Source organism: Heliconius melpomene, chromosome 10 (assembly GCF_056956725.1).
Source record: "Heliconius melpomene rosina isolate 202511_hmr_F chromosome 10, ASM5695672v1, whole genome shotgun sequence".
In the NCBI taxonomy this organism is placed as follows: Eukaryota; Metazoa; Arthropoda; class Insecta; order Lepidoptera; family Nymphalidae; genus Heliconius; species Heliconius melpomene.
Genome location: NC_140398.1, coordinates 14995088 through 15015945, shown reverse-complemented (window position 1 = coordinate 15015945; position 20858 = coordinate 14995088). Strand labels below are relative to the sequence as shown.

General features: G+C 32.7%; 2 protein-coding genes across 2 annotated transcripts; one reads left to right on the top strand and one right to left on the bottom strand.

Annotated features, from left to right (window-relative positions):
- Window positions 1–2935: 2935 nt before the first annotated feature.
- On the bottom strand, window positions 2936–11735 carry LOC146535871 (lipid scramblase CLPTM1L). Its single transcript, XM_085190617.1, has 8 exons — window positions 11370–11735; window positions 11106–11295; window positions 10873–11012; window positions 10305–10587; window positions 9424–9612; window positions 8650–8864; window positions 3567–3818; window positions 2936–3089 (listed from the first exon to the last, which is right to left on the bottom strand). Exons 1-8 carry the CDS (start codon window positions 11636–11638, stop codon window positions 2996–2998), a joined length of 1632 nt encoding a protein of 543 aa, XP_085046743.1. The 5' UTR covers window positions 11639–11735; the 3' UTR covers window positions 2936–2995.
- Window positions 11736–11985: 250 nt separating this feature from the next.
- Window positions 11986–20856, top strand: LOC146535870 (uncharacterized). Its single transcript, XM_085190614.1, has 2 exons — window positions 11986–12081; window positions 12214–20856. The coding sequence occupies exon 2, from the start codon at window positions 12321–12323 to the stop codon at window positions 18780–18782; it is 6462 nt and encodes a 2153-aa protein (XP_085046740.1). The 5' UTR covers window positions 11986–12081; window positions 12214–12320; the 3' UTR covers window positions 18783–20856.
- The last annotated feature ends 2 nt before the right edge of the window (window positions 20857–20858 follow it).

Genomic DNA, 20858 nt, shown 5'->3' with positions numbered 1-20858 from the left:
GCAATGATAAATATAATTAAGTCGATTTGATAAACTTGGTTGATACTTCTATATATGGAATATTAGGTAAATCTTATCTTGTCGTTAAGTGATAACAATATTACAATTAATATAATATCTATCTATATTCAAATATAAGAGATTAACGTTCTATACTTGAGGCTTCTAACACCTGTTTTATCGCCTTATTTATGAGATAAGTTCTTTGTGATTATGATATAAAATACGTGCAAAGTTTTTCTTTTCACGTATTTTATATCGTAATATTTCACTTACTGTAGTAGCCATTGCCGCTTATTTTCTTTTAAAAATAAACTCTATATAATATATGGTAAATAAATAATCGGATGATTATATATTTACACTTATTTTATACAATTAGATTTAAATATTTTGTTTAAACTTTAATATTTACGTTACAGTATGTTGCTACAGTTGAACATTGATTTGCAAAAGGAATTATTATGTAACTTAATGATCGATTTTTTACCTATGACTACTTCTCAATACTTTACAATTTCATAATATTTTTATGAAAATTGAGGATAAATTACACGCCGTATAAATATAAATACGGGCCGCATAAATATTTACAGGTTGAATATAATAAGATTAATTAATTAAAAATTTTAGTGGCTTTGTTTCGAACGATTAAATATATACGGCACAGTAGGGTAGGCATATAGAATATCAAGGAGGATCAGCATTACGTAATAATCCAGAGCGGGAAAATGAAAATCATAAATCCCTCAAGTGAATATCGAAGTGACAACCAACACGTTTACAGCCACATGTTATTGCACTGCACCACGCAGGCCTCCAGATACAAGAGAGTAGAAATAACATAACATTTTGAAAGTTAAAAATACATTTATTCCATAGCTTGAGCATATTCCTTATGAAAAGTAATACATTGTAATAATGTATAATTTAAAACGCATGATCATTATTACAAAAACATTATTTTTTCTAACATTTCTCTATGTTAATATTATTTTATTTAAAATTGATGTTGCTATTGAATTAGTTTTTAATTTATTTTATGAATAGCTTGATACCCTAACAGATATTATTTTTTTATATTAACCTATTGAAGAATTTAGGTTAATGAATATTGATCTTTCTATTAACAAAATAGTGAGAATCTTGCTTGCTGTTTTATATATCTGAATATAAACTATTCAGAAATCTTTTTTAGGTTTCTTTTTAAGGTTCTTTATAAACGCAATAAAACAGAAGTAAATCAGATCACATTCATATAAGACAGACAATAAACCAACCATTTTACTATTAAATACTCCTTAAGTCTAAGCTAATATTAAGCCTAGAGTGGTAACAGAGATTGAGAATGGAATTAAAAGTAGTTCATATGACATTTTTATCTATATGAAGTTTAAAATGAATGTTTTAAAATATGTGTAAGTAACACTAGTATGAAGTATATTTCGAATATATATTTTCTCTAAGGCTTCCAAATTAACAACACCCTCTTAAAAGAAAAGAAAATAATACTTATTACGAAAATAATAAGTATTAATATATTAATTAAACAACATTTTACTTTTAAATACATAATAGAAAAAAAAACTAAATATTTATTCTTTTTAAAATATCGATATACAATACAATATTCGTATTCAATCATATAATCAAACAAACGTCAATGGAAGTCTTAGCTGATAACAATAAGAGCAAGCAAGTGGAATGTTTAAACAATAATTTCATAGTAAACACTATTAACAACAGTCCTAGACAATAAGCTTTAAGATAACATTTTATATATTTTACTAGTTACTTTCCATATTGCTTGTGATGATTATTATTTTTATTTCTATAATATTTAAAGTAACGTAAAATATAATTCGATGATACAACAATAAATAATTAAACAAAAAATTGAGTAAATAAAAAAAAATTAAAAGATAAAAAGGTAGGAGGCAAGATAACAATATTCTCTTAGAAATTAATTTGTCATTTTCATTTCAATTGTAAAAAAATTGAGCTTTTTTTTATATGCTTGCGCTGTATTCCTCATATAGCAGAACTTAACTTACTCGCGCTATCTTCTGACCAGAACGAACCTACAACCGTATGTTTACAGTAAAACGCTGTGTCGCCGAGCCATGATGTCCTCTGTTATTAGATTCAATTCAATCATTAGTTTCTAATGCACGTTATAAAATAAATGCTAATTGTATGTTCGTTTCGATAATTTTAGTTTCATTCAATTTTAATAATCTGTTGCGTTACTAATCGCTTTGTTAATCAAATATGAAAATAAAACCGAAAATTATATGAAATAACTTATTAAAACATACATAGCTACAATCATTTTTATTTATCTAATAATGATATTAATAAAATAACAATTTAAAACAGTAAATCATTTCAGTCAGTTTCAAAATGTTATTTACTAATTCGCTAGTTGAGTGCAAAATAAATAAATAATATTTAATGTGAATTTTAAGCGCATAGTATAGCACCAGAGCCTCTTTAAAATGGAGTCCACAACTGTTAATAATTTTCTTATAAACTAATTATACATCTTTAAATATAATAACATGTATGAAATTATATATTATAGAAAAAATAATAATCTCCTTTAAAATTTGAATCCTAGTTCTCGCACTGTGAAACTAGTATCTAAATTCTAATATCATCAGTCATTGTAAAAACTTTGTTTGAAAAACTCATTTTTTCATAAATTGATTTAAAAGTTATTTGTGTAATTTTTTTAGAGTTCCATATCTCAAACCTGGAACCCTTATAAGATTACCTTGTTGTCTTTTTTCAAAAGCTCGTCAAAGTATCAAAATTTAATTTATTTTTCTCGAAAATGATATTTTTAAAAACATTAGTAACATAACATGACATAACCATACCATATATATAATATCTTATTGATATTTAAAATTTAAATAAAACAGCCATGGAGTCCAGTAAATAAAATACGATAATATTAATATAATTAATTAAATAATATTCGCTAATATCATCAGTCATCTTTATTTTTAAGGGGTTCAATTTCATCGGGATATTCATCCATGCTGGCCGCTGTGTCTGTTCGAGTTTTATCCACTGGATATAACCTGGAAATAATAATAAATCATTCAATTTGTATAACTTGTTACGATAAACATGACTTAATTACAATATTATATTGTTAGTTATCGCGGCACATCTGTTATTGTTATAGATTCACCTTCATCCCATGTATAGCAGGATAGGTTGAGGGAAGATAGTGTTAGGACACTGTATGTTTAGTGGCAATACACAATGCTGCGCTTTATCTTGTTACCAGAACGAGAAAATGACAATAAATCATTTCTTTGAGTCGGAATCGAACCTTCAACATGTTTACAGTCACACGCTATGTAGATGCGCCGCGACAGCCGCTATATCTATAGAAGTATATAAAAATTGTCTAATATAAAAATTATAGAAAATAGAATATCACTAATAATCATCAAATTTCTCACACTGACTAATATACAGTATTATTTCAAAGCTTTTTACATCTATTATTTTCTACCAACAAATAAACATAAAAATTAAAAAAAACTAACCATCTCTGATACAAGTACACAAGGAAGACCAAATCATCTCGGAAGCAGGCGACACGGTGGGCAGTCGGCATGGTGATGACAAATGCAAATATATCATCTATGAATGTATTAAATGCTTTATACATAAAAGCCCGCCACGGCAACGCCGCTACTGATCTCAGACGGTAGTTCACGAATAGTTGTGGCAGCATGAAGAGAAAACCGAACGCGTACACGCCGTTGACTATACTGTGTAACGCCCATGAGTACCAACTGTAAAGATTAATATGAGTTACTTATATAGATTTTATTCCCAAATTTATTTTATTTACTATAAAATATACATTTATTAGTCACACCTTGTGCCTCTGCACCACAACTGGCCTCAGCATAATATTGTTTAAAATAATAAGCTATTGAAAAATATTAGCGTTCTACACTTCTATATATAAACTATAAGTGTGCCAAATTTTATACTCCACCGTCCGTGAAATTTTCAGAAAATTTTTTTTTTTTTTTTTTGAGTATTAAAAAAATCTGCAATCAGTCGCAAGACTATAAGCAGATGGCCTGGGTGTAAATGGCGTTTAGGCGACGAGGCCAGCGACTCGTCTGCCTTTTTATAGCACACCCTTCCTTTTCAGCCTTCTAGGTAAGGGTTTTAAAAGATCATTTGCCAGGACATTTGGATGGATCGAGAGACGGTATGCGTACTTCTTCCTGTGTTTTTCAATTTCAGCCTGAACTGTGGGGACATTAAGATATTCGTGGATCTCGTCGTTTTTTGAGAACCACGGGGCATTTGCTATGTTACGCAGAATGTTATTTTGAACTCGTTGGATGCACATGATGTTACTTTTGCTAGCAGTGCCCCATAGGGGAATTCCATAGGTCCAGATAGGTTTTAGGATGGAGTTGTAAATCAGCAGCTTATTATCAACAGATAGGACAGAGTTTCTACCCATGAGCCAATATAGACCTCGGAACTTGTGGTTAATTTCATCACGTTTCTTCTTAATGTGATAATTCCAGGTGAGCCTTCTATCCAAGTTAAAACCCAGGTATTTTACCTGATCGCATTCCGGCAGTGTAACATCTCCAAAACTGACAGGAGGGCAGTTTTCCCTTCTCAAAGTGAACGTAATGTGGTTCGATTTTTGAGCACTAGCCCGGATGCGCCACTTTCTCATCCATCTATGAGTGCAATCAAGTACGCGTTGAAGTTTGTTGCTGGCCGTTGAAGGGAGATCATCACTAGCGAGGTAAGCTACATCATCGGCGTATGTCGCAATGGTTACATCTTTGTCTGTTGGTAAGTCTGATGTAAATATGTTGTAAAGTACAGGGCCAAGTACCGAACCCTGAGGAACACCGGCTTTTATAGGTCGAAGTGTAGATCTGGCATCTCTCTGCTTTACTTGAAAAAGCCTGTCTTCGAGGTAGGATTTGATAATTAGAAAGAGCGAGTGCGGAAGTTTGTCTTTTATTTTGTACAGGAGTCCCTTATGCCAAACTCGGTCGAAGGCCTGCTGAACATCAAGGAATGCCGCCGAGCAGTACAATTTCATCTCAAAGCAGCGTCTGATTTCGTTGTGGACTCGGTGTATTTGTTCTATTGTGGAGTGATGCTTCCGAAATCCAAACTGATGCTGGGGGATAATGTTGTAGTGGTCTATGTTTTCTTTCAGACGGGTTAAGAAAATCTTCTCCCATAATTTTGAAAGCACTGGAGTGAGACTAATGGGACGATAAGATGAGGCCTCATGGGGTGATTTCCCGGGTTTGTGGATCATAAGGATTTCCGACACTTTCCACATTTTTGGAAAATATGACAATCTTAGAGTTGCATTGAAGATTGAGGTAAGTAGTGTAATGCATTTTCGAGGTAGCTTTTTAACTATAGTGGGTGTAATTAAGTCAAATCCAGGGGCCTTATTTGAATTCAACCGCCTAATTTCGCTGGCGATTTCCTTTGGTGATGTAGGTTTGAGTGGCAAGCACAGCTGGAGATCCCGGCGGAGTAGATCATCAACGTCGTAGTCTTCGATACCATCATTAGGTTTAAACACATTCTCCAGATGATTCGCAAACACTTCTACTTTTTCAGCGTCCGTTCTCGCCCATGAATTTAAATATTTAAGAGGGTGAATATGTTCTTGGGGCTTTTTTAGGCTTTTAGTAGCTTTCCAGAGTGAAGTTTCACCTTTTCCCTGAGATGACACTTTTTCAAGGGTGTAACGGAGTGAAGAGTTAGCAATTTCTGGTAGTAGCAACTTGAGTTCTTTTGCAGCTTTGTTAAAGGCTGTTTTGTCTTTAGAGTGCTGAGATTGGTGCCAAACTCTACGTAGTCGTCTCTTTTCGACGATCTTCGCCTTGACATCTGCAGATTGGACACTCATAGCTGTTGAATGAGGTAAGTAAGGTGAATTTTTCCACGCAGACACTTGAATCAAATTTGTGAGGGACTCACAGGTTTTGTCAACATCTTCGGGGGTTTTCAAAGGAACATTTAGTTGAATATTTTCCTCTAGGTAGTTACGAAACCCTTGCCAGTCTGTTTTTCGATTACATAGCATGTCAGCTGGTTCAACATAAGCAATAGAGGTGCTCAACGTGAGGATTACCGGTGTATGATCAGATGATCCATCTAGGCTTGATTCAACGGTAGAATAGAGATGACTGATTCCTTTGGTAATAAAGAAGTCTAGTAAATCTGGAGACCGCTTTTGATCCGTTGGCCAAATCGTTGGTTCGCCAGTAGATATTGGAGTAAGGTGAAGAGCATCGAGACAGCTTTTAAGAGATCGGCCTCTTGGTAGAGTAATACGCGAACCCCAGAAAGTGTGCTTCGCATTCCAATCACCTCCAGATATGAATTTATTTCCAAGTTGAGAAAAGAAGTCGCAGAACAATTCGGAAGATATTTTGTGTTTAGGTGGGCAGTAGACGGCAGAGAATGTGATAGAGCCAGTACGGTCGTCTAATCTAATTGTAGTAGCCTGTATGTGCTGGGTAGCGTAGTTCTCCAATACAGTGTGCTTGAGATTTGATCTTATGATTATTGCAGTACCTGCATGAGCTTTGCCATCACCAGGATGGGGAGTAAAGTAAATGTTACAACCTTTTATGCGATACAAACTGTTCTTGGTAGCGTGGGACTCAGAAATCAGAACAATATCTAATTTATTACTGATAATCAATGCTTCAAGTTCCAATATGTTAGATGATAGTCCATTTATGTTCCAGGTTGCAATGCGTAAGGGAACTAAGAATGTAACTTGGCAACGACTGAGGTCAATAGGTTTAAGAGAGTACCTATCTGTTGAATGAGTTGATCTATCTTTTCAGATTGTTTTGTTAAGATAACTTCGATGCGGCTTTGTTCAAAATTGCTTTGAAATTCAGTGCTGGAGTTGTTTTGGTATCTATTTGCTGTGATATCAGAGTAGCTGGGTTTGTCACGTGGTTGAGTGTCAGGTTTTATAGAGGTCTTGGTGGCTAGCCTTTGTGTTTGACTTGCATTAATGTTTTCGTTCTTTGGAGGACCAGTGAGAGGATTTTTAGCGCGATTTCCCCTTCTGGATGAGATTTCCAAGTACACCTGGCAGCCTTTATAGTTTGCTGGGTGGTCGCGTGAGCACAGTGCGCATTTAGCAGGACTGTTGCGATCTTTCTTTGAACAGTCTGCAGTCTTGTGTCCTTCTCCACATTTGACACATCTAAAAGGCCTCATGCAGTTGTTCTTGGAGTGACCATACTGTTGGCAGCGCTGACATTGGACAATTGTTGTTGATTTACGAGGGTCTTCTACTTTGACTCTCTGGTGATAAATATACTGTATATCCTTAACTGCTTTGTTATTTACATTAGGTTCCAAATTAACGAAGAATGTAAAAGATGGAATTTTGTCTGGGCCATATCGGGCATTAATAATTTCCCCACGGACTTTATTTCCTGAAGATTCTATCGCATTGATGATTTCGCTGTGTGGAGTTGAGTAGTGCAATTTTTTAATTACTACACGATAGGCCTTCTTATCTTTTGGCGTGAAGGTGTGACCTATCAATCCTTTACTTCTTATTGTCGAGATAACATCTTTATAGGTTTCAGAGCAATCCACAAGGACTCGGAGTAAATTTTTGTTTACTATTCTTATTTTAAATAGCTTGGGATCGCATACTGATTCTATAAGTTTTGAGAGTTCATTAACATCTTCTATTCCATAAAGAACAATAGGAGGGGGCTTATTTGGCTTTGGGCTTGCAGAGTCATTATTTTGGTCTTCAGCTTGATCCAGTGGTAGAGATCTAAATCTGTTTGATACTGTTACAGAAGCAGCATTAGGTGGAGAGTCGCTAGTTCTTTTACGCTTATTGGTGTGTGGTACGCGTTGCCAAGGTGGTGGTGATTGCTGGATAGACACAACTTCAGTTGGTTCCACTGTGTCACTTGATTTTTCATCCCTTTGTTTGGTTTCGGGTTTGGGCATATCGCTTAAGGAAACCGATCGTGGCCTATTGAAAAGTGCTGGGTGGAACACTTGTTGGGTTAGTGTTTTTCGACTTGTTTTGGTTGAGGTGTTTTGAAAGGGTTCATTCATATTTGTTCCCACGAGTAGGGTCGATCTAAACGGTCGCTTATAGGGTGACGCCCATCCCTATAAGAAGGCACAATTCAACGATGTTGGCCTGTCACATCGAGGTTGGTGCTAGAAACTGGAATCCCTCCAGCCATTCGTCCTGTCGGCGCAGTCCTCACCTTAGGATTAGGGTAATTATTTTATTGAGGTTTTCTTCCTCTTGGTCCAGGCGATGAAGCCAAGACCCCCAGCCTCACGAAACATGACCGCAAGGACCGGGTTGTTGAGGCCATTTCCTACCATCAACAAGGACAAGCTTGTTAGGCTTGTTGGTTCAGGTTTATTACCGCCGCCCGAAACTCGGCGTTTTGCTCATTTGGCACCACCCAGGGGACACGTGTAGGGTGGGTCTTGAATGGACTAGATGGTAAGTCCTACGGACGCGAGCAAATTTTGTCCCCCTTTTCAGAAAATGGGGTCCAAAGTTTTTGCTTCACGTATTATTACATAGAACACTTTAATTACCTCTTGTGTGGCTCATAAATCAAGGAGTACACTGCACCAGCGACACAAAGCGGATACAGCAACATAGACAAGTATCTCATGGCCTCTGCGTCCGCGTGCGCCGTGCAGCGCTCAGCGGCGCCACTCGGGGGCTCCCCGCGGACCGCTCGTATGCGCCATACACGCCAGCTGGCCCATTTTATTTCAACATGGAGGATTTTTGTTACTTTCCATAGCTATAATGTAATAAATGCGAAAAGATTATTAATATTTTTAAATATGTGAATTTTTTTCATACTGAGGAATGCAGGACTCAAACCAGAACTTCTTTGCGGAGTTTTTCAAGAAATAATAAGTAAAAAAATGTATATATCTATATATATAAAAATCAATTGCTGCGAACAGCTGAACCGATTTGGTTAATTTTGGTTTTGAATTAATTGTGGAAGTCCAGGGAAAAAGGTTTAAAAGGTGAAAAAAATATGGAAAAAATGAGTGAAGGAGTATGAAGTGAGGAAGATAGGAAAAAACCAATTAAATTTTCCCATATAACCTGTTCTACCAATGTTCATATCAAACATTTGTCATTCATCCCTTCAGAACAATAGACAACAGGCACAATGGATTATATCAAAACGATTAAACTATGTAATATAGCCAACAGCCCATTTCTCAAGCAAGGCTATAGTCATCCACCATAAAAATAATTTATCAATTAGAACTACTAATTCCCAAGACACCTTCAACCAAACAAGATTTTCAGTTTTATAATATTAGTATAGAAGTTTTAATTACCTCAATCACAGCACTAACACCAGCTGGGATTAGAACTAAAAGTGACGTCTGTTGATCCATTAAATAGAAAAATATTACTGATTGGGAGAAAGCACGCCAAAATATAGTCCTAGCTGAGAGACCCGCGAGAGACTTCTTACGCCGCCAGAAGGACACGTCGTTTTTGAATGCCAAGAAATCAAATAGTAACTGAAATAATATTTATAATTATCTTAAGATGTATCAGCTTCACACTGTATCCCGCACACAGCAGGGTAGGCCGAGGGAACCTAGTGTTAAGACACTCAGTTCCCCACATTCTGCCAAACGAATACATCTTATTCGTTATATCAATTATCAATTTGTTAAAATCTTAATGTGCTATGTAAAATCAGTTTACTTATGTCGTGGTAATATCATTGTAATAAACGATTTAATTTAATCATAGACTATATAATTAAATCATCAACATTTTATAATGTCATCAGCATATGGTCATAATGTACAATAAGCAAAGGTGACTGGTAAGAAAAACTGGGTATACAAAAAGTATACTAATATTTATATTTGTCTATAGCATACTTTAAAAGAAAAAAATCTTAGCTTTACACAATCTAAGAGAGAACCCCACTTTTGCTTGTGCTTGGTCTTGTTATCAGAGCAATGAAATGAAAATAATTCACTTCTGCTACATGACACAAATTTTGATTATTTGATCCTGTTCTTCTCAAAACTAGCTATATTTGTGACTTCACTTGCCTAATATGACATCACATATTGCAATCTTACATATCATGAAATTTAGAACCCTACTCCTACTCAAATGATGTCTCTCTTGTCATGCGCCTCCCACATTTAATGTGTGATATAATTTACAGATGGCTTACAAAAAAAATACTTACATGACAACTAGCAATGAGCACAGTCGCAGACAACAAATATAAATTAGTATCAGCAAAAATTCCTTTGACATCATCAATATCCTTGTATGTGAATCCCAATGAGTACAATTGCTGTAAGGCTAACCGCACATGTAATGCCAACCGCAATGATCCATAAGATGCTGGTGATACATTTACAGTAACATTGATTTCAGTAGTACCACTATTCAATAATTGTAGATTAGCCAAACGTGATTTTAATACATTATGTTGTAGAATTGGCAGAAATTTTTCATCACGGATTCTGTAAACAGAAAATTATATATAGATTTGTTAATATAAGTGCTGCCACTAACCCATAACTAACAGTAAAAACAATTATTGGTGATTAGACTTCTTTACTCTTGCAACAAGACAAAGAGTGGTGTGTTCTACAAATCAGTGGGTTCTACAAATCGACACAATATTTCATAAATTTGTAAGTCCATGAGGAAAGGACTGTCTTAAGACTAGGCTCCCTCTGTAAGCCCTATATTTATGCTGAATATAGCATTAAGCAAAAAAAATGTAGACTTTTTTATAATATTACCTCATGTACGGATATAGCTCTCCAGGAATCTTATGCAATGGTATGTTTAAATTGTCTATTAAAATAGACAATGGTGCATTTGTAGATATATGAGCATATGGCTTTATATGTTTCTTTTTACTCATATCATCATTTTTATTCTGCAAAAGTGGAACATAAAAAGACATAAGTTTAATTATAAATTAAATACCTTCAATATTTACTAAGTATCATTATTTTGATGAAATACATACATTAGATTGAAGTAGGTTAAAAGTAGCTGCCTGAGGTTCAATATGAGTTACTAAGCTAAATGAATGGACAGCTTCGTTACGGAAAATATCAATAAAGTTATCATAGAGTCGCTTTTCATCAAGTAAAACAGCATGCATAAACAATGTTCCATTGTTACGAGTCGTTCTTGGAATTGTTAATGTCACAACTCTGAAATATAGTAAATATAACATAACTTTTCAATTACAAAAATTAAATGTATGCAAGCTGACTGTTAGACTTACATAGTTGCCGGATTCTTGTAATCGAAGTTCAATAATGTATGTACTTTATTTACAGAACCTTCATACATTCCATTTCGATAAGGATGTTCTTTAACTGAAGTATATAAAACTAGGTGCTGTTTTGGATTTGTGGATAAATAATTTGCAAAGCATCGATCGCCACGATTGCATTCCGGTGGTATAAAAATTTCAGCTAAAGTCCAAATTGTATTTATAATGTATCCAGCAAAAATTAAAGTTAATATTAAACTAAATGATATATATCTCATATTTGGGTATAATTTTTAGATGTTATTTAAAATTTAGTAAATATCGACGTACAGATTTAAAACAGAAATTGACAATTGACATTTGACATTGATTATAGAATAAAGATGCACGTCGGTGAAATGTTAATTGACATTGACATATATATGCTCCAATCCAGATAATCATAATGTATATATGTATAAATATTTTTTTACTTTAAAACAAAATAATAAGAACTTTTTATTTTTCTTTTATTTTATTTATTTGACAACTATCACATTCTAAAATATATATAAAATTTTACATATTAATTAAACTACTTGCCTTATCACACATTATCTATACTTATTTTTTTATATAGACAACACTTACACCTCAGGAAGTCGACGGTGTAGGAACGTAATAAATCGGTGTCTCCAAGGAAATAATATTGATGTTTTTGGTTTTTTAATATATACTGCGGGTAAGTTTGTTACAAATCCTATCCAAAAAAACGTTTTAGTGAGATATTTATTTTTCAATAACATATGGTCTATGTGGCACAGTGTTTTGACAGTTGTCACCTCTGATGTTTGATATTTTGTTTATATTTCAGAATGGGCGCTGTATTGGGTTCTTGGAGGTTCACCTATTATGAGATACAACAAAATACTTAAAAAATGAAACCAAAACAGCTTATAACTTATTCAAAAATAGTTAAATATGGATCCTAAAGAATTAAGAAATTCGTCTCTGACTGTAAACGTTAATGATGACAACTCAAAATATGCCCACAGCAGTTCAACGCTATCAGAAGGTAAAAATAAATCATATAACGATATTGGACCGAGTTCCATTGGCAAAGTGGATGCGTCGATCATACGGCCGTGTGCTATCATTGGCCCTGATAGAGTGCTGTCACATGCAACGGGAGAGTTCCACTTGAAAAAACCGTCAGTGGAACCTTGGCCGTATCCAGAAAATGTTTACCGTCAACCGCCTGATTACCCGACGAAACCAAATGAGTACCACCCCACCAGAAACATATCACCAAGACAAACATTCCAAGAAAATATGCAGCGGATCATGGTTTCACCTATATACAGTTCTGTGAAAAATAGTGATGATTCTAATCTAAAAAACTCTAAATTAAACATGCCTCAAGAGGCTAAATACTGTGATGTGCCTTATAATTTAAATACTGTGAATAATGATCAAAAAAGTGTCAGGAATTCAGACATTCCCATGTCTAGTGTTAATCCCTCTTTTAATAGAAGTGTTCCACCTTATGGTTGGCCTACACCTGTTAACATTCGGCCTCCAAAACCTTATGGTGCTTCTGAGTATTACCAATATTCAGAATATACTAATTGTGGTCCCAGGCCTATGATGCTGACAAGGCCTCTTAGGAGTCACCATGAAGATGCAACTCAAGCATATCCAGAGCGATTATATCAAGAAGCCAACATCAGGTTTAAACCATATCCTCCAATTAAAGATAAGCATCAACAGATGAGGTATGACTATATTAATAATTACCAAAATACATTTCATCCACCTGTCCCACCTATCCCACCACATAAATTTGATTTACAAAAGCCATTACATGGTCATCCTTATCCTGTTTATCCTCAGCTAAAATACTTAGAGAGAAGAATTCATGATCCTTTTGCAGAAAGTTATCAAAGACCTAATCATAATAATTTGAATGCACCATTTCGTAATCAAATAGTTCCGCCCCCATATGGCCCTCTATCGAGGAACTGTGTGCAAAACAAACCTTTTACTGATATTGCTTCAAAGCCAATGACAGTAAATAAACATTTAACATTTGATTCTAATAACAAAATATACCTTGATTTAGAACCTACTCGTAAAACTTATCCTGCACCAGAGAATATGTATTATAATGACATGAACCATATAAGAAGTGAAATGGTTTTACCTAATCATTCTACATTAAACATGCATACAATGCCTCAACACCAAATGTATCGGAGGGATAACCCTCACATCAAACCGTATGAGTATAATATTCACTATAGAAATGTAGATCAATCAATGAATTTAAACTATTCACTACAGAGGCTTCCCTTACAATTTTCACCAAATGCCATAGCTATTTCTCCTTCTGATTCAAACACTAGTATTGACACAATACATACCATGAATATGTCTCAAGAAGATTGTGGATACGTAAGCCAGTCCTCTACAACTAGTGTAAGGAGTTTAGATTCTGGTCATGTTCCACTACCTAATGACTTTTACAGAAGGCGGGAGAATTATGGAGCTTTAAATAAATCATTTCATACAAATGATCATATATCTCAGAATCAGAAAAATAAATTTAATACTTCAAACAAGAAGAATCTTGATGTTAGACAGTTTTTACAAATGTGGAATGAAGGCGAAGATGAAATAAATGAACCAACTAAAGATGTTTCACAAATTCAGATTAATAATAATAATTTGGTGGTTCCATCTGAGCAAGTTAACAATCAAGAGCAACTTTATGTTCTCGGATTAGTTAATGTTCCTAGTGAAGAATTAAGTAAATATGAACATATTCAAAAAATTTCAAAGCTACCAGAAAATATTAAAGGATATAACAGTATTGAAATACTTAACCAATATGAGAAGCTTGTAGAATCTTCTAACACAAATAACCATTTTACTCAAAACAAACATTCGGTACCTAAAGAACACAACTTTATATCAAAAAGATTTGACAAAGAGAATGCTAAATTGCCCCGGCCGTTATCACCTCTTGATGTTGAGGCAAAAATAAGCCAATCTGTAATTCATAAAGAAGTTGGTTGTAATTTTGAAATAAAGCCTTGTAGTCCAGAAATGTTAAATGTTGAAGTTGCGACTCCAGTGCACAATATATTGGGAGAGCGAATAATAGAAAAAGTTACTAATCCAACAGTATGTAAATCTCCAATGTTATCAACCAGCAATGGAAATAAAACACCAAATTCTTTGAATGATCATAATAAAATTACCAATTATAATATGGTTAATAATCAATACTCACTTAATAGTTACCCAAATTTAAGTAAACCTAATCATTATAATGCACAAGATTTTAATACTACTTCTGGCATTTCTTTAGCATCGTTGCCTCGTTTGGACAATGATATAGAGCTTAACTTTCCCGAAATTAATCAACAATTTATGACTGCTAACAAAATTGAATCTGAAACAGTACCTGCGAAAGATCTCCCACGGCTTGATATAGAAGTAAATACAGAACGTGATAACAATATCTTTCAACAGAATATTTTATCGCCTCCAATAGCTTTTTGTCATAATATTGAAAAAGAACCTTCTAAATTAAGTAAATATCGCAAAAATAAGAAATGTGAAATTATAACAAAAGAAGAAAATTTGAATGCAAGTGAATTAATAGATCCAGTCCATCAACGAATTGATAGTGTTATTATAAAAAATCCTGATAACATTAAATTACACGAAAATTTATCTGAAAATTGTGCTCCACACATTGTTGAAGAAAACTTTAATAATCGACAATGCCATGCCATGGAACAAAAATCACAAGACCGACCAGAAACAGAAAGCGATGTGTATAATTTGTCGTTCGAAACGGCTATTGACTTCAGTTTAAGTAAAAGTGATGAAACAAATGAAGCGTCTTGCGACCAAATAGTTGACACTAGTGAAAAGTCAAGAAAAATTGACTCTCAATTTGATTGCCAAGAGGCATTTGATCATAAAGATAATACAAAAAATGAACCTACTGTTACTATGTATAACAAAGAAAAAGAAACTGTGTTTAACTTTGTCGAAAAAGAAAGCTTACATAGAGAATCCTTGGAATGTCCATTCGAGGTAAATGAATATTTACAATCTAAATCAGTTGAAGAAAGTAATGTTCCTGTGATAAAGGAATTAACATCTGAATTAGATATTTTTAAAGCCGAAAATAGTAAAGAAAATGATACGTCTGTCATACGAGAAAATAAAGTCACTTCTCTGGAAAATAATCGAAAAGACTTCCTACAAGAGCAAATTCATCCAGAAAAAGAAATTGATGATAATGACGACTTGCTTAACTCTGATACTTATGTTAATAACGAAAGTAACATAAGTTCAGATAATGTAGAAAAAATAGACTTAGAATTAAAGACAATAGCAGAAAAGAAAATTGAAACTGATGATAAAATTGCAAAAAATAAACAAGTATGTAGTTACATTTCTCTTGAGGAAGAACACTTTTCAAGTAACAATATAAATCTTACAAGTTCGCATGAATTAGAAAATGATATTTTGGAAGAAATAAATTTGTCACACGATATTAATGAAATTTACGGTAAAGAAAGTACAATAAAAAACAAACTTGTATCTGATATCGATGCAACTAATGATACAATTGAAAATGACACTGTGTTGAGCGACAGTAGTAAACTTAATCAAGAAGACATGATACCAAAAGATGGAAATATAATAGATATATCAAAATCAGTTATCGACATTAATGAAGAAAAAATTGATATAAAAGATATCGTTTATACACAAAATTCAAATACGACATTTAATGATAACCAAATGAAACTGGATATTGTACCTGATAATAACATTAAAGTTATTGACCCTATTAGTAATAAGGACGAAGAAAATACCTCGCAAAAACAAAGTGATATTTTTGTCATTGGAAACGAATCAAATTTAGAAAGTAATGGCAATGCTGACAATGTATCATGCAGTATACAAGATGCAGTCCAAAACGATAAATACATGTTTATTACTCAAGATTTTCTAGCGAAAGAAATATTTAATGAAGAAATTTTAAAAAATACTGATGACACTTTTAATGCAACAAAAAGTCATCAAATAGAAATTAAGAAAACCAAGGAAGAAATCATTAATGAATTTACTGACACAAACGTATCATCATGTCCTCAACAATCTAAAGAGAATCTTGAATCTTTTGATATCAATATGGAGAATAGTTCAAGTTTGATGCTACGCGTTGCTGCTAATAAAATTACCCCTACCTTACGTGTTTATAAAGAACATTACTCCCCATGGATACAAAAATTACATTTATTCAATGAAGGGTATTGTAGAAGTACACCCTTCATACAAAAAGAAATACCAACTGAAGTGAATTTAATGCCATCTACAGTTGAAGAAAATAATGTCGAACATACAAATAACGAGACTAGTGTTGACAGCAATATTTTACTTTCTTACGACAATAATGTAAGTGAAAAACAAGACACATTTACCAAAAACGCCGCTGAGTCTAAAAGTAATCCTATGACTGTCGATTTAACTCATGATCCTGAAAGCACTGAGAAAGACAATTATATTAATTTGCTATGTAATAATTGTCCCTCTATTTTTCGAAGAAATACTCTAAAACGTTGTGTATCAGAATCTGCCATATATGATTATAAAGATGATGAAGAATTAAAAACAACACCAAACAAGCGCAAAAAAGGCGCAGATGATTTTATAGAACCTCATATTATTTCAGAAGATATTTGTAATATAATTCAAAATAATCGAAGGAATTCTGTATCAACATTTTATAACGATAATAGTTTGTATATCGTCATAGATAATGATTTAATAATAGCTGAAGGTAACGCAGAATCTGATAAAATATATATATCTGAAATGTCAGAAGACTTAAATATAACGAAAAGTGAAACTATAGATCGAACGGATGTTACAATAACAAATGATCTAGATTCAAATGAACATATCGAATGTGTATATTCCGATTCCATATATTCTACAGAAAAATCCTTAGAAGAGTCATGGGTAGAAGATGTGGCATGTATAGAAACAGTAGTTTCAGAAGAGGTTATAGAAGACTTTGAGATGAATGAAGAATCTCGAAAAGAGTACGATTTATCAAGTGAAATTGTTAACGATGAACCACTTTTACATTTTGATAGCGATAGTTTAAATAAAGTTAAAAATATCTACGGTACTACAATGTGCAACAATGTCCTTGAAACATTGCGTAGAACACCACAGATGGATGTTAACAAAACTCTTTTGTTTAATGAATCTCGTAATAACGATGAAGACGGATCACCAAAGCAGTTGGATAATGATGTTGAAACAGATTGTATATCTGCAGAATTAAATCTCAATGTACCATCTTATGACAGTTCTGAAATAATGGACGAAAAAGAAAATATAGCAGAAAATGTAGAATTAGATGATGTTTATGTTAGCCGAAACATTTATTCCGGTACTGATGAAAATCATGAGTATAGAAAATTACTCAATGAAGAAAGTGAGGGAGAAAAAAAATACACAACGCTTTCATGCCAATCACCAGATGAAAATTTATTAATCGATATGAAAAAAGATAATTCTAATTATTCCTACTCGAGTTCACCAGAGGTATCTTCTACGACTTCAGAAGAAAAAAATTCCAGCATTTTACTAAAAATTACTAATTATAATGGCTCTAGAATGTCGCAAATTAATGAATTTACCACTGGGAATGTGAACAAATTGAGTTATAAACTAACTGAAAAAAAAGAATATCGAAACTATAATTCCAATTTTAGATCATCACGAACTTTAATTACGAAAGCGGCTCAAAAGTATATACCACCACTAAAAAACACTATACGTGATCTTAAAATTAAGCTTCCTTTACCAGAACATCGCCTTAATTCTCTAAAGCATCTGAAAACGTCCAAAGTAGTACCAAAGATAGATGATATTGTGATTAAGATTAATGAGAAAAATCATAAAGAGACGATGTTAAAAAAGCAAAAGCCAAAATTTGAAGATGTTCTTAAAAGTATAGACGAAATCCAATTTAAAAAGCATAAAAACAAAATTAAAAAAAGTAAAAACGTGATACCTAAAGTTATTATTAAAAAAAATGAAAACGGGGCACACTACGCTAGCACCAATAACTTCAGTAATACTGAAGCGTATAACCCAGATTTGACTGGTAGAAAATGGCAGCCGTGGGTATTTATAGAGAAAAATAATTTTATTGATAGAATGGCCGTTAAAAACAAAATTAAAGCTGTCTATTGTCACAGAAAAAAAATGTATGTATTAGCTGAAAAATTTAAAAAATATAAATCGATATATAACGCGAATTTTGTAATTTCTCAGCCAAATTCGAGCAGTTGTAATAATGGTAACCTAAAGTATACAATAAGACTAAAGCATAATTAGTTTTAAAATTAAGATTCATGCAGTTCCTTGGTACAGGCGTCACTCAGGCGACTTTGTTTGTAGTTTTCCTTCAAAACCCACCATGTAATGGTCTCATGCTCCTTTATAGATAACATTCCTTTATTAGCATCAAAGACTATATTTATAGTTACCTTTGTAAGTTAACTACTTAGTTTTATTTAATATTATGTAAAAGTTAACATTAAAATATATCGAAGCCAAAATTGAATACAAAGTGATAAGTTATATATTGTTATTATATTATAGTTACAAGTACGCAAAATACGCAATCTTAGTAGATCTGTGTATTGTTAACTTGTTTAAAAATTCTATTATTGTTATTTAATACTGTGTCATTCCAGATTTATTTATCATTTTAAAAAATAAATTCATTTAGTTTATTTTATTAATTTCATTGTTACGTTAATAAAATATGTATCTTAGTAGTTAACGCACTTACTAGGCAGCCATAAAGAGTATTAATTTTGTTTATTTTTAAAATCTTATCGTGTAGTATGTATTTTCAAATTGTAAATAGATAAGACAAATTGTATTTACGTTAGATAATTTATATATTATATTTTGTATGTATATGTCATTGAAAACCTGTTCCATGCTTTGTGACATTCGCGGAGAGTTTTGTTGTTGGATTATTGAAAGCGTTATTGTCCATTCCATGTATATATAATCATTGTTTATGGTGTTTTCTATTGCTCACGTAACTTTAAGCACGTTATTGTAATCAGTTAAAAGTACAAACATCCGCACGGGTCCAAATTGGTTATAGCTATTTCGTTCATTTTATTAAAGATGACGATTTTAGCCTTTGACAGTGTGGTATAAACTTTTGAGAAATATGATATTTAAAACATACACAAAATATATACATTTTAGGAATAACCTATATTTATGATGATATTGGAACCGTTTACAAGCGATATATAACATTATAAAGAAACACAAGTGCCTCTGTTTGATGATATTAAATAAATATACAAAAATATTATTAAAGTGTCGGCAGGTTGGAGGACATAAAATCATTAGCGGTGTTAGTGCCTTTGAACACTAAAACTTCCAATCTTTTTTTAGCACCTTTACTAATAATAGATATTTACATTTTATTTGTTTTCGAAAGTGAATATTTAAATGATGAAATTGCTCATTGAATATTATATTTATAGCTTGTTAATGTGTAGGAATAATAGAAATAAAATTTGCACTTCTTTATTTAGCAGTGTAAAATTTCAACATAAAGTCCTGAAAGTCTAGTGATCTCAAGATGACCTGTTAACAGCCTTGGTGCAATCGCGCCGTGACCATGTTTCTATTAAATACTATTTTTATATTGTATACAGGGTGTTATTTAAATATACCAAAAATGTGCTTTTATGTGCAAGTGTTGCCTTCATAGCGTACCAAATAAGCGTAAAATAGCTCTTAGTTAAGTATAGATTTATTTCAAAAATATTTGTATATTAATAAATAATTGGACTGTTTAATTTATGTTAGATTTTATATAATAATAAGATGGGTGTTTATAAGCGAAGTTATTTTGATGTACAAAGATAACTAACTATCGGTGACGTAAAACATATTTTATTAGTGTTGATATATTATATTTATATTTAGAACGTGTATTGTAATAATATGCAAATCGTCACATTTGTTCGTACTCGGAGTACTCTAAAGATTATTTTTTGTTTACGTTACGTTTACGTTAGGGCCGATGTCTCCAATCATACAAGTGATGATATTTTTGTTTAATTTGTATGATTGAAACGCACCTCGAGTGGATTGTTGTTTCGCACATGTTGGAATTTTGTTATTGTATAAATATTTTACTGTGGTTAAAGCACTTTTAATTAAGGGTTACGGTTAAACCTAGTTTTAATTAAAACTAAGTATTTGTTTTGTCGTTAAAGTTATGCATATCGTATTATGCCAGTAACGCACGTGAGTGTTTAACGCGGTCCTACATTGTGTGCGGAAGTTGATTTTAAAGGGAAAATTTTGAGTGGTACCTAGTTTTGACAATTGTTTTAAAATTGACCAAATAAATGTGTTCTAAAGAAAAGT